This window comes from Nyctereutes procyonoides, unplaced genomic scaffold (assembly GCF_905146905.1).
Source record: "Nyctereutes procyonoides isolate TBG_1078 unplaced genomic scaffold, NYPRO_anot_genome, whole genome shotgun sequence".
In the NCBI taxonomy this organism is placed as follows: domain Eukaryota; kingdom Metazoa; phylum Chordata; class Mammalia; order Carnivora; family Canidae; genus Nyctereutes; species Nyctereutes procyonoides.
The window spans coordinates 75,957,931-75,971,548 of NW_026575126.1; the positions used below are offsets into that span (position 1 = coordinate 75,957,931).

The 13,618-nt window shown below is 46.2% G+C and overlaps 1 protein-coding gene across 1 annotated transcript in view; it reads left to right on the forward strand.

Moving 5' to 3' along the window:
- Window positions 1–13,618, forward strand: part of GALNT17 (polypeptide N-acetylgalactosaminyltransferase 17) — a 437,005-nt gene that overhangs the window by 223,235 nt on the left and 200,152 nt on the right. Inside the window, exon 5 of the mRNA XM_055340858.1 lies at window positions 4,780–4,977. Within this exon, the coding sequence (XP_055196833.1) occupies window positions 4,780–4,977 (198 nt within the window). The remainder of the gene's footprint in view (window positions 1–4,779; window positions 4,978–13,618) is intronic.

The window sequence follows — 13,618 nt, forward strand, 5'->3', positions numbered from 1 at the left end:
GTTTGTAGGAAGGGGGGGGTTCATAACTTTGTAGGTGTGGCCTTGGATGGTTTCCCAGGTGGTAAAAAGAACAGTCTGGAAGAGATTGTGGGGAGCACGTGGGAGAGGAGACTTAGGATACAAGAGTAGTAAAGCCTCAAAATGCCCAAATCACTCAGTGAGCGTGCTGACTTTAGATTAGGGCTGTAGATTTGAAAAGCATGGTCACATGGGTGTTGCTGACTACCCAGTTTAGGTAAACCAAGGCAGAGGTTAAATAACCTGTGCTCCGTTTGCTTAATTCCTAAGAAGCAGAGTCTTTCATTTCACAAATCATGTTTGGGACTTGTGTCAATTCACTGGTGCGATCTTAAATAAATGCCGTTCGCAGTACCAGATTGGAAGAGCCACTATCCATTACCATTGAAACATTAAAACATCTGCTCTTCTCCATTTGCAACACACTTTAGAATCTCTTTAATGGCTGGATCAAAGGAGAATGGTTGTGTGCATGAGCCTGTGAAGATTTGGAAGCTGGGGTCACAGTTAACACTGGCTCCTTCAAGTGCACGTGGGTATCTAGTGTCATCTCAGACACTAGTGTTCTTTCCTGGTATTTCTGCCGCCATCAGACTTGGTGACACACAGCTGTATGTTTGCAGCCCCGACCTCCCCTAGGCTTCGGAGTTGTTTATCTCTCATCAGTGGTTCTCAAAGTGTGGTCCCCAGATCAGCAGCATCATCTGGGAGCCTGTTTGAGACGCAGATTCTTGGGTTCCCCAAGACCTCTGCAATCAGAAGCTCTGGGGGAGTGGGTCCAGCAATCTGTTTTAACCAGCGCTCCAGGTAACTCTGATGCTTGCTCAGGTTTGAGAATCATTGAACTGGAAGTCTTCTGAACAGATGCACTTGAATATTCCATTGGAGCTTTTTCCTTTTTTTGCTGCATCCTTCCCTCCCTGATTCTTTTCTATCAAAACTGGTGATTCTCTCCATGTCCCCTTTCACTTGACTCTTCCCTCCCCATCATGTCAGCCTCTAGCTATGGGTATCACCTCTAGCTCTAGCTGGTTTTCCCCTTTATTTTGGATGTCTGCCCTTCCCCCTTGGCCTCGATCTCCACTCGCCCATCTCACAACCTCATCATCATGCATCTAAACGCAGTGGCTGCCTGCATCCTCCTTTTGACAAATATTTGCTAGTTGCCTACTATTGTCCCATACAGTGTCCTAGGCCAGAAGTGAGGTGACCAGCTGTTCTGCCCAGTGCTGAAGGATTTCCTGAAACGCAGGACTTTCCTTGGTAAAACCAGAACAGTCCTGGACAAACCGAGACAGTTGGTCACTCAGCCAGGGTTCAGAATCTGGCAGGATTTGGTATCTGCCCTCATGTAGCCTAGAGTCTAACTGGTCTCTATGTTCATCACACTCAGTTTCCACATGTCTACCAGAGTGACATATGTCCCTATGGTCCCTCATTACAAGGTAGACACTACACTATGTCTCAACCTTCACCAGGTTATACAGCAATAATAATCTCCAACATCGGTGAATCATGACAACAAAGATTTTCATCTTGTCCGTGTAGCAGGTCAACTGCCTGTGACTGTGGCTTGACTCCACATGTGCTCTGCATTCTGAGACCCAAGGGGTCTTTGTTATAACTTCAGATACCTTGCTGAAGTCAACGGAATTGGTAATAGCAACTTTTAAGACTGGCATTAGTTTTGCAATATTAGCCAAAATGTAGTACAGAGAAGAAAGGACTGTTTGCAATCAGTTGCTTATAATCTGCAATTTAAAACAGCTTAATTTTGTACAGGTTACACATCTGGCCGCTTATGTAAAGTCCTTCCAAGACCGTGTCCTTTTTGTTTAAAAAACTGGAATTCGTTCTCCGTTCTTGGAAGGGAACTTTGATAGTTAACAGTTTTTAGACTGTCATATACATAAAATGGAAATACGCCTATAAGAGATCACGTAGGAGATAAGTAGTCATGTATTTTATTTTATATGCCAACCTACTTTATTGTGAAAAGATTAGAGGTTGTGGGAACTTGTAGTAAAATGCCTTAAGCTGTTAATGGGAAGGCGTGAAATAAGAGTTGCCTGGTGGATTCGTTGGATTATCTAAGTCTACATTTGTTACGGCGCTAATAAGCAGTGTTAGAGCAGCCACCTAAAGAGAACAAAAATTTAAAAAAATATAAAGTCTATAAATTAGCAATCTGATGATTGCCAAAGTGAGGCTGTTTTTTATTTATTTGGTGTAGCTATATTGGCCCCCTAGACATGCTACCCTTCTCCCTGTTTTTAAAATCCAGGAATTTTAGTTAGGGGCTATGGGTCTGGGGGTCGTAAGATAATGGTATTATTATCTAAAAACACAATCAGGTGGTAGGCATTTCTCAGCAAGGGCATGTAGTGCCGCCTCGGGTACGAGCACCCCAGCAGCGGGCAGCCCCTGTGACTGTCGTGGCTGCTCCATCCTGGGGTGACCAGGGAGGGGTAGGGGTAGCAGGTCACGTGGAGACATTCATGGGTCTCAGAGAATCGGAGGCTGCTTCCCTGAGTAAACCCGATTTCTTAGCTGATTTGCTCTCCAGAAGATGTGCTTCCAGCTTGAAGTAGCACAAATGGCCAAATGCAGACAATTTTAAAATATCAAATACAAATCAGTATTGAAGTGAGAGACACATGTCCTGTCTCTGCGGCCTGAAGTGACAGGAAGCATGACTCTGTCGAGGACATCCCACGTTTGTGGCTCGGGGGAGGAGCCAGGGTGTGGCTAGTGGAGCAGCTGCTCCGGTATGACGTCATCCCTTTGGCTCACACCCCAAGGGCCAGAGCGGGGCACATGTGGCCTGGGGGTGAGGGAGGGAGTGTGCCCTCTGCAGGGAAGCAAGGCGGCCACGTGGTAAAGGTGGGATGTCTCCAGGGAGGGGTGCAGATCACTGGGAACAGGTGTACCGTCCTCGCAGACCCAGAGATCATGCTCTGCAGCATCAGAAGCGTTAGCAGAAGGAAGGCCTTCTGCCCCTGCGCTTAGAAGTTCATCACAGCGACGGGCTGAACTGAATGCTGCTTCTTTTTTTTTTTTTTTTTTTTTTTTTTTTAACTGAATGCTTCTATACAGCAGGCCGCCAGACCGGCAGAGCCTGACCCAGTGGAGGTCACAGTAGAGCACATGGGTAGGGCATGAAGCCAGAGCATCCAGGTTAGAGACCCGGCTCTGCCACCAGCTGGCTGTGTGGCCTGGGGCAAGCGACTTATCCTCATTGGTCAAACACTGATCATACTGTCTACTTCATAGGACCGTTGTGAGATCTGTTAGTCAGCCTGGCCCATCTGGAATGTTTAGAATGGCACCTAGCACATGGCAAGGGCTCCATAAATCCCAGCTACCCTTAGCTCATTAGGGAAAATAATGTGTGTTCCAAGATTAGCAAAGACAACATGTAGCCAGAGTGACTTGATAAGGTGGAGAAGATGGTCCAAGAGCTGGAAGGAGAGAGCCCTCCTCCAGAGAAATCAAGGAAGGCTTCTTGGGAGATGTGGCACTTGATCTGGTGAGACTCCATAGGTAACTAGACTTTTTGTCAGTGGCCAAGAGCATTCCCAGAGGAGAACAGCATGAGCAGGTGTTTGGAGGGGTGAAACTCAGAAGTGTTTCTGGAAACCGTTGACAAGTGAGTCCCATTTGGCTTCAGCCTGTACGGTGTGTGCAGAAGGGTTGGAGGCAGTCAATGGCCCAGGGTATGTTTTATTGCTTGTTTTAAATAGAAAGATGAGATGAGCCAACAGGTAATTCAATAGCTGGAAATGAAAAGAGATGGGAGGCAGGCCGAGCATTCTCATTATTCTTCCAAATAATGCAGAGGAATGGGATTTTCACTTGACTCTTTTCCAAAGCCTGAGCTCTGTTCTAAGCAGGGAGATTAATGCCCTGGCTTACGAGAGCCATCTTTTCCTTCTCGAATATAGGAAACAATCTTTTCCTACGTCTGCCTTGGAGACACATGCTGGTGGGGGAGTCTGACCATCTGCTTTCTCCTAAGCCGTCAGGGCGGTACCTTGAACCTGGAGCCAGGTCCCCCTGCCTGTCTCCCGCCACAGCCCTGAGCGGGCAGGCTCACAGGGAGGCAGGGTTCTGCCTGCCTCTGCATTCAGTGAGTTCCCTCCTGCCATTGCTAACCAATTCAATTAGATCCCTTTTAGGAAATCAATTAAATAATCAATTAAAACAACTGAAATAGTCACACACACCGAGAAGCTGGTGAGATGCTTATTAAAAGCAGGCCACCAAGGGCAGAAGTGACCCATTTTGGGAAAGAAAATTCAGCTCCTGCAGAAGAAACAAGAAGCATCAAGCAGCGCCTGAGGGGAACTGGCAAATGCTGGGAATCCGTGGTGCAGAGCGAGCTGTGTGCAGTCAGAGTGGGAAGGACAGGCTTGCCTTGGCTGCTTTTGGGCCGTCAGCACAAGAGAGGCCTGGGGCTTTCTGGGGAGAGGCCCCCGGGTTCTGAAGCCTTGCTCCCAACCTCTCAGGCCCTGGGCGGCAGCGCTGTTCCCTCCAGGCCAGGGCACGAGCTGCACTGCACTGCCTTGCAGAGTGTGCTCACATCGCACCATCCACCCCGGTGCCTCAGTTTCCATCTGAGCCCTGGCCTGCCCTGGACCCCTCCCCACCCTTTAGCTACATTCCTGCTGTTCCTTCTCTGTGGTGTTGGGGCCCCAGTGCCGGTGGAGGGGTAGATGTGCCGCAGGAGAGAGATTTTATTTCTACCTCCCTGTGTTTCAGGGCCGAGCCAGTTCTGTCCCGAATCCAAGAGAACCGGAAGCGAGTGATCCTCCCGTCCATCGACAACATCAAACAGGACACCTTTGAGGTGCAGCGGTACGAGAACTCAGCCCATGGCTACAGCTGGGAGCTGTGGTGCATGTACATCAGCCCCCCAAAAGACTGGTGGGACGCCGGAGACCCTTCTCTCCCCATCAGGTCGGTGGCAAGCAGACTCCGGGGGCCCTGGTGTCCCCAGATCGTGGAGACGGGGGAAGCCAGAGTGAGGGGTGCAGAGAGGCCCCCCGGGGAGGACCGGCAGGGTGCAGAAGCTGCTGCGGGCCTTCATGGTGTCCTGCCATCGGGCTTTCTTGCTGAGCGAAGACACCACAGTTTGCTTCTTTAGCTCAAGTTTTCAAGTGCAGCTTATCAGATAGCGATCCTGAGAGATTGAAACGATAGGAATGTTGGCCTCCTTTTATTCATCCCCATCTTCGATGGGCTGTGCTCAGGACAGCCGGGGACAACCGGAGGGCCTTGGGGCAGCTCTGGATGACTCTTGCCCGGGTCCTGCCCTGCTGCCCCCAGAGACAAGGGGATCAATACCCCATGGTACCCCAGCTGGGGAGCTCCCGTGTAAGGGATGCTGAATGACGTAGGTTAACTTTGGTGCCATATTCCTATGGCTGCTGTGACAGATTACTCCCAGTATGGTGGCTGGGAACATGCAGATGTATTGTCTCACACTCCACAGGTCAGAGGTCCGAAATGAGCTCTTACAGAACTAAACTCAGTGTGTGCACAGGGTGGGGATCCTTCTGGAAGCTGTAGGGGAGAATCCATGTCTGTGCCTTTTCAACTCATAGAGGTCCTCATTCTTTGGATTGTGGCTACATCACATCCCTCTTCCTCCTCTTCCTTCATCACATGCCTTTCTTCTCCCTCGGACTTTCCTGCCTCCAGTGTGATGGGCCCCTGTGATGACATTTATGGTACGTGTGGTAATCTAAGATAATCCTCTGGCCCAAGGTGAATCACATCTACTAAGTCCTTTTTCCCATGTAAGATAACATTTGCAGGTTCCAGAGATTAGGATGTAGATTTTTTTTTTCGCAGGGGGCATTGTTCAGCCCAGCATAGATGCTCTGATTTCTCACGAAGATGATATCCGACTTCTCGTTCAGTACTTTCTGGGAGTTCTGCTGAAAGGCCATACAGACTTAAGATCATCATGGTTTTGTCTTAAGTTAGAAGAGGTGGAGGAGGCTTTCCTACCTTGGCCTGGTTTTAGGGCAGTGTTTGTGGGCATACAGGAGGATGGCAAGAAGGAATTGTGGAATAGAATGAGGAGATTCTGCAGGTGGTTTTGAAGTTCAGACTTGTCACATTTTAAAAAACTAAGATGCCTCATGTTCTCTTATTTTCCTGCTCAGATTGAAACCTGAGGAACTAATGGCATTAGAATAGAGCTGCCCTTGGGTGAATTTGTGCAACAAGGAAGGTGATGTTTTGGGCCAGTAACTTCCTCCACCAAAGATGTCTCGTGACTCAGTGTCCATCCCAACCTAGATGTTCAGTGCTGTTGTGCAATGCTGCATGAACACACTCTTGGCTTCTTGTGAATAATAATGTAAACTCATCACTAAGGTGCTACCTGGGAAGCAAAGCATAACCTTTGGGGATATTTAAATTTAACGGGTGAGATACCACCTCACATCCATTAGGAGGGCTACTATCAAACAAACAAACGAAAGAGCAGAAAGGAACAAGTGTTGGCGATAATGTGGAGAAATTGGAATCCTTGAACATTGCTCATAGAAATATAAAATCATGCAGCTGCTATGGAAAACCAGTATGATGGTTCATCAAAAAATTAAAAATAGAATTACCACACGATCCAGCAGTTTCACGTCTGGGTACATACCCAAAAGAGTTGAAAGAGATATTTGCACACCCATGGTCATAGCAGCATTGTTCACAATAGCCAGAGGGTGGAAGTAACCCAAAATGTCCACCAGCAGATGGATGGGTGGATAAAATGTCGTGTATACACACAATGGAACATCGTTCAGCCTTAAAAAAGGAAGGGAATTCTGACATATGCTGCAGCATGGATGAACCTTGGAGACATTATGCTAAGTGAAATAAACTAGCTACCAAAGACAAATACCGTATAATTCCACTCGTGAGGTACCTAGAATGGCCAAATCCATAGAGACAGATAGAAGAATGGTACTTGCCAGGCGCTGGAGAGATGAGAGGAATGGGGAGTTGTTATTTGATGGGTATGAGTTTCAGTTTTGCAAGATGAAAAGAATTCTAGAGATTGGTAGCACAATAACATGAATGAAATTAACGCTATTGAACTGAGCACACACAGTACTTCCTTCCTGACACACAGGGTGGCTGACCTCCAGCTGTGACAGATGAGGGAATGGGTGTGCAACAGGGGTGTTAGCCCCAGAGGGAAAGCAGTGGGTACAGTGCCATGCTGTAAGATACCCAGAAAACATAGCTTTTCCTACAGATGAAAGGCACTAAGCCGAGATTTAGCTTGTATTTTATGAGTTACGGTAATATTAGCAGATGATTAATATGCACTTTAAAAAGACTCAAGAAAATAGAGTCGTGATCATGAGTCATTAATATTACATGTATCTCTGATGTACAAAACAGAATCAAATATCAATGATCTCTTTTTAATGTATCATAACTTATGAAATGCTTAATTTGTTAATAGTGGATGGAGCTATTTAATTGTAAGAAGGAATTTTTATGGCCCTTCTGATGTTATTATGCAGATACACTGTGATTTCTTAAATGTTAGGACATGGTGGTTCCCACTCCCCATTGTGTTCCTAATATTTTAATAGTAATGCCTTTATTCTGGTGAAGGATGGGATGGGGAGCACATTTTCACAATCCAAATAGCGTTCAGCTAGATGAGGCTGTGGATCCTGAGTCTTCCTAGTAGACAACATAATATAGGAGATTTTGCATTAAGAAAATTTGTATCCTTAAAAAAAAGAAAATTTATATCCTTTCTGTTTTACTTTTTCCTTTATCTTCCTGTATATAGATATTTTTTTTTCTGCTGCCTGGTAAATAGTTTATTTCCCACGGTTTTCCATTAGTCCTCTGCTCTTCCTTGTCTCCACTGGAGCTTCTGGAGTGGAGAGTGGGCAGGTGCCATGAAAGAGAGCAGAGTCCAAGTATGAGGCTGGGGCATGGAGCCTGAAGTATATACATGCCCCACCCAAGGAGGCAGCTACCAGCCCCCTGTGATGGGTAGAGGGTGGGGACACAGGGCTGTTGGGTCCTCAGACTTTGTAAAGAGAAGACACACATCTAGATAATTCTGGGATGCCTGGGTGGCTCAAGGGTTGAGCATCTGCCTTCAGCTCAGGTTGTGATCCCGGGATCCTGGGATCGAGTCCTGCATTGGGCTCCTCCCTCTGCCTGTGTCTATGCCTCTCTCTCGCTGTGTCTCTTATGAATAAATGAATAACATCTTTAAAAAAAATCTAGATCATTCCATGAAATCTCCTGACTTCAAAATGTGGCCCCAAATCCCTCTTCTTCAAAGCTATGAGAGAGACCTCTGTCATCCCCAGGACAGCTATGGTTGCTGTTTCCCACACAGGGAGCACCTGCGGTATGTGGCATCATGGCGGGACTGGGGGATTTGGAGAGTGTTACTTGGAGCTATAGGAGAAGCACAGTTAGACTTTTTGGAGCTTGAGGTAAGCCATGAGGCCCCCCCTATCTTGAGGCCCCCCGTCATCTCCATTGTCTGTCACTGCCCTCTGCTGCCGTGATTCTTCATTGAAATCCTTGGATCCCTGACCCAGCTCTCACCTCTCAGAGAAGGGGCTCACATCTATGACTTAAGCCCTGATTTTTCTTCAGAGTGACATCATGCCCAGTGTCACATTAGTAACCTGTCATCAGACCAGTGGATTTTAGACATTTTTGAGTCAAGGACCTTTTGGCTAACCTAACAAAAGGCATAGATTATATCAACCATGAACATGTACAAGTGGGCAGAACTTTGCATATAATTTCACAAAGTTTATGGAGGCCTTTATGATCCACAGAGCTTATTTGAAGAACCACTGCTAGGTGTTTCTACTTGCCCCTCCCAGCTGGAGAGCCTCTCTTTACCATTCTTTAATGGCCCCCAGACCATCTGCTTTATGAAGCCAGGACTGTGGCTAGTTCACAGTGGTAGTCTCAATGCCTAATTACCACCTGGCATTTAGTTGGTTTGCAGAAAATCTTTAGCCAGTGAATGAATGGATGGATGACATCTGAGGCTCTGAAGAGAGGTCAGGGCTAGCAATCAGAAGGAGAGATTGCCTGGAAGTCCATTAGAGAAAGACAAGGAGAACCCCAATATTCCCAGGATGAAGGGAGCCTTTGTAAAGGAGACTGACAAGTCATGATGAATAGTCGGAGAGATGTGAGGACAACCAGCAGAGTCAGAGATTTAATGACAGGAAGACCTAAAGCACCATTGGGCTTAAAGGGTCAGTTCATCATGGCCTTGGTGAAGCCATTTTAAGGGAGTATTTGGGTCTGAAGCTAGCTGGCAGTGGGTGGAGGAACAGATGGGACATGAAGAAGCTGGGAAAGTGAGTGAGGTATTTGGGGCAGACTCAACTCAGGGAGGTGATGGGTAAAAACTGGAGGATGGAAAATAAAGATCAAATGATATGTTTTTTAGAATGGGAGAGACTGAGCATGTATGTCCAGTGCACTCAATAAGTAGAACTCATGGGGTAGATTGGCTGGCCTAGTCAGTAGAGCACGTGACTCTTAATCTCAGGGTCATGAGCTTAAGCCCCACATTGGATATAGAGATTACTTAAAAAATTATTAAAAAACAAAGGAACTCATGGAGTATATTGATAAAACCCCAACTGTCTCGGTTTCCTCCTTGCTCAGTGAAATGAGCTCTTCCTTAGCCCAGATGATCTCATGAAGACCCCATGTAGATCTCATGATGTTTCTTATCACTCTTCAGTAACACAAGCCCTATGGTCACTTTAAGTCACAAACCAACCTCAGTCCGTTATAGAAATTATCCCATCTCACGTCATTGTAAAAATTTGAACTCCCTTGAAATTAAGATCTCCTCAGGGAGCCGGGTGGTTGAGTCTGTTAAGCGTCTGACTCTTGGTCTCAGCTCAGGTCTTGATCTCAGGGGGGTTGGTTCAAGCCCTGTGTTGGGTTCCACGCTGGGCATGGAGTCTATTTAAAAAAAAATTAAGATCCCTTCCTGTCCCTGGCTGGCCCTTTGCAGTGAAGAGTGGCTGGAGTCCTTATTCTTTCTGTCACCCACTCACCTCTTCCTCAGGAGGGCAAGAGGAAGGTTCTTCCAGTTGCTCTGTGTAGGGCGTGGAGGATCTGAACCTCCAAGCTACTTTATATTAAGGTGACAGGGACCCTCCTACCTCAGGCCTCCCCAAGGGCTCCCTCCACCTCTGCCTTGGTATCTATCCCACGCCCTCTTATTGCTAGGGCTCCTGTACTCCAGAGCCACTTTGTATTTCCAAGTAATTAATCAGTTAATTAATTTACATACACATTTTAAACATTTACCTTTTTTCAAGCTTTATTGAGAAATGATTGACGAATGAAAACTATTTAGTGTGCACGATGTGATGTTCTGGAATATGTATACATTGCAAAATGGTTATCACAATCAAGCTATTTAGTATGTCCATCACTTCACGTAATTACTTTTTTTAAATGGTGAGAACCTGTAAGATCTGTTTCCTCAATTAATTTCGAGTATATAATGCATTATTATTAACCATGGTCACCATGCTGTATGTTATATCTCCAGAACTTACGCATCTCATAGCTGAAAGTTTGTACCCTTGGGCCAGTGGCTCCCCATTTCCCCTACCTCCCCTCCTCTGGCAACTGCAATGCTAATCTCTGTTTCCCTGTGAGTTTGACTTTTTTAGATTCCATATGTATGTGCAATCATTCAGTATTTGTGTTTCTCTGTCTGGCTTATTCCACTCAGCATTGTGCCCTCTGGGCTCATCCAAGTTGTTGCAAATGGCAAGATTTCCTTCTTTCTTAAGGCTAGATCGCATTCTGCTGTATGGATAGATCACATCTTCTTGATCCAGTTCATCCATTGATGGACAGTAATGTTGTTTCCATAGTTTGTAAGCTACAGTCTTGGGCATCCCTCTTGTTCTGTTTTGTTGATGATTTTGTTTAAGGTGGTAGAGTACACACAATGTAAGTTTTACCATCTTGACCATTTTACGGCATAGAATTCAGTGGCATTAAGGATACTCACACTATTGTGAAACCATCAACACTGCCCACTGCCTTCCCCTGCAGGGAAGCATTCCTCTCCTAAACTCCACTCCCTTGTTGGCTGTTTCTTGGCTGTTGACATTGAACTTTCTGCGTGATCTCCTTGAATATGACACCTGTTGCTTGAACATCCTCTTCCCAGATGAGGATGTGAAGAGTGGGTTTTCACACAGTACACACGACTGAGGGCAGGGAGCACTGAGAGGAAAGGTCTGAGGACACAGGAAGGAGGGCCTGGTTGGGAATGAAAGTCCCTGAAGTACAGGGAGGAGGTCGGGTCGAAAACACAAACAGTAGTTTGGTCTTGAAAAGTGGGAGGAGAGAGTTCATGCTTTATGACCTACATTTTCCTCAGGACAGAGGAGGAGAAATCAGCCTTGAAAGTGAGAGCTAGGGAGATTATGGGAAAGTGATAAAGGTCTGGAATAATTTCCAGAAGGAATCGAGGATGGCTGAGCTGGCCAAGAGCAAAGAAGTAACGGATGGCAGTTTTGAGGGCCTGGGAATATACATTCAACACTTTTTTTCCATGAGAATTCCCTGACAAAAGAACAACTGTGAATTCGCTTGTACTTTGGTACAAACTTACATTTTATTATTTATAAGCTTATGCACCTATATATGAAAACTAGCCGCAAAAATGAGAGCGACGGGATGTAATCTGTGTATCCTGGTGGCACCTAGGCTGGGTGCAGCATGGCTTCATGGAAACCTAGCCCAGCCGCCTTCAGAAGCGTGTAGCTCACAGCTCGGCAAGTGGGCATCTTTACGGGTCTTTCTGGCTATAAAATCCCGTGACTTACCAGGAGGCAAAGGGTCTGGGGTCACCAGAGACAGGACATGTCCCAGCACTCTGCTTCCAGGGACTGTCTGAAGTTGAATTAGGCATTTTCTGTGAGGTGCCAGGGGTACCCGCCTGCTCTGTGTCAGGTGACCCTGTAATTAGTGGCATTACTCATTAACAACTAATTCAGGCTGATGATTAATAATTAGCCATCCTAAATCCAACATATAATTTGATCGTAATTATAAGGTATAGGAGCCATTAGAGGCTATTAGATTCTCTTTAGTTGAAAGGGCTGTCCTGGATACGTGTGGCTGCTGGTATCTCAGATTCTACGCACAAAGGTATAGACAGAAGGTTTTTTGTTTTGTTTTTTGTTTTGTTTTGTTTTGTTTTTCCCTCCCTGGAGGAATAGGACTGGCTTATACAAGGGGAAATCCTTACATGAAGAATCAGATTTTCCTAGACTTTTAAATAGAAATATCTTCCCTCTGCATCAGCAAATATATTTTAGGAGCCAATTGTGTGCTCTGCCATGTGGGAGCTTTTGGTGGGGACAGTGGTGGTGAATGACATGATCCTCCCGAACGAGGTCGCTGGCTGTTTGGAGACACAGGACCCAAGTGGGCACGACTGTACGTTAAGCACAGATAAGTGTGGATTTATTGGCAAGAGGGAACTCTGTGAGTGGAACGGTCGGGAGAGCTCGTAAAAACCATAACTAATGTGGGAATTTTCTGGGTGCTGGGCATTAGTCTTATGCTTTACATGTTGCAAATCCATTTACGTTTGATACTAGCCCATGGAGGTAAGGATTATTATGGTCTCCATCTCCCAGGCAGAGCAAGCTCTTTATACAAGGTGACACACTTAGTAGGATATGAAGTTGGGATGCCAATCCAGTTGCCCAGGGTGTGCACTCTTACCCATTGTGCTGTCTCTCCTGGCAAAGGTACAACCGAAACTGGGCCTTGCAGGCTGGCATGGTATGTGGGAGACTAGGGCTAGGAATGAAGATGAGTGTGTTTGGGTTTGATGGTTTACTAGAATGACTCACAAAACTCAGAATAGCGTTCATGCTCATTGACTTGTTTTGGTAAAAAGGGTACAGATTAAAATCAGTAAAGGAAAAAGATGCATAGGACAGAGTCCTGGAGAAACCAAGTGTGAGCTTCTGGTTGTCTCCTCCCATGGAGTTGCATGGACAATACTTCATGTCCCAGCAGTGACATGTAACAGCAGGTATGAAGCATTGCCAATAGGAAAGTTCACATGAGTCTTGGCATCCAAGGTTTTTAAAGGGGGTCAGTCATGTAGGCATGGACTGTAAGGTTATTAACCTTTGGCTACGCAGGCTCCAGCTCCCCACACCCAGAGCTTGAACTAGTACAGTACAGGCCTCAGACACTCTTATCAGGCAGGATACCTCAAGGGCTTATCAGTTATGTTCCCGGACCCTGGTCAGAGCTAGTCCTTTCTTTAGAACGTGCAGGTTTTGGGCAACCCAAGTCCACTGAATTAGCCATTTACTACACCAAAGGGTTGAGTTATGTTGGGTGTGGTGAGGAGGCTGAAGGTAGGGAACGTGCATTGAAAAGGAGAGGAAATCCATTCTCTGGAGAGGTCTAAAAACCAGAGGAGCCCAGATCGATCCAGCAGTCCAATGAAGTAGACTGAAGATGGATGAAACAGTAATTGGGAAAGACAAGAATCAGAAGAGCAGTTGTCTAGGCC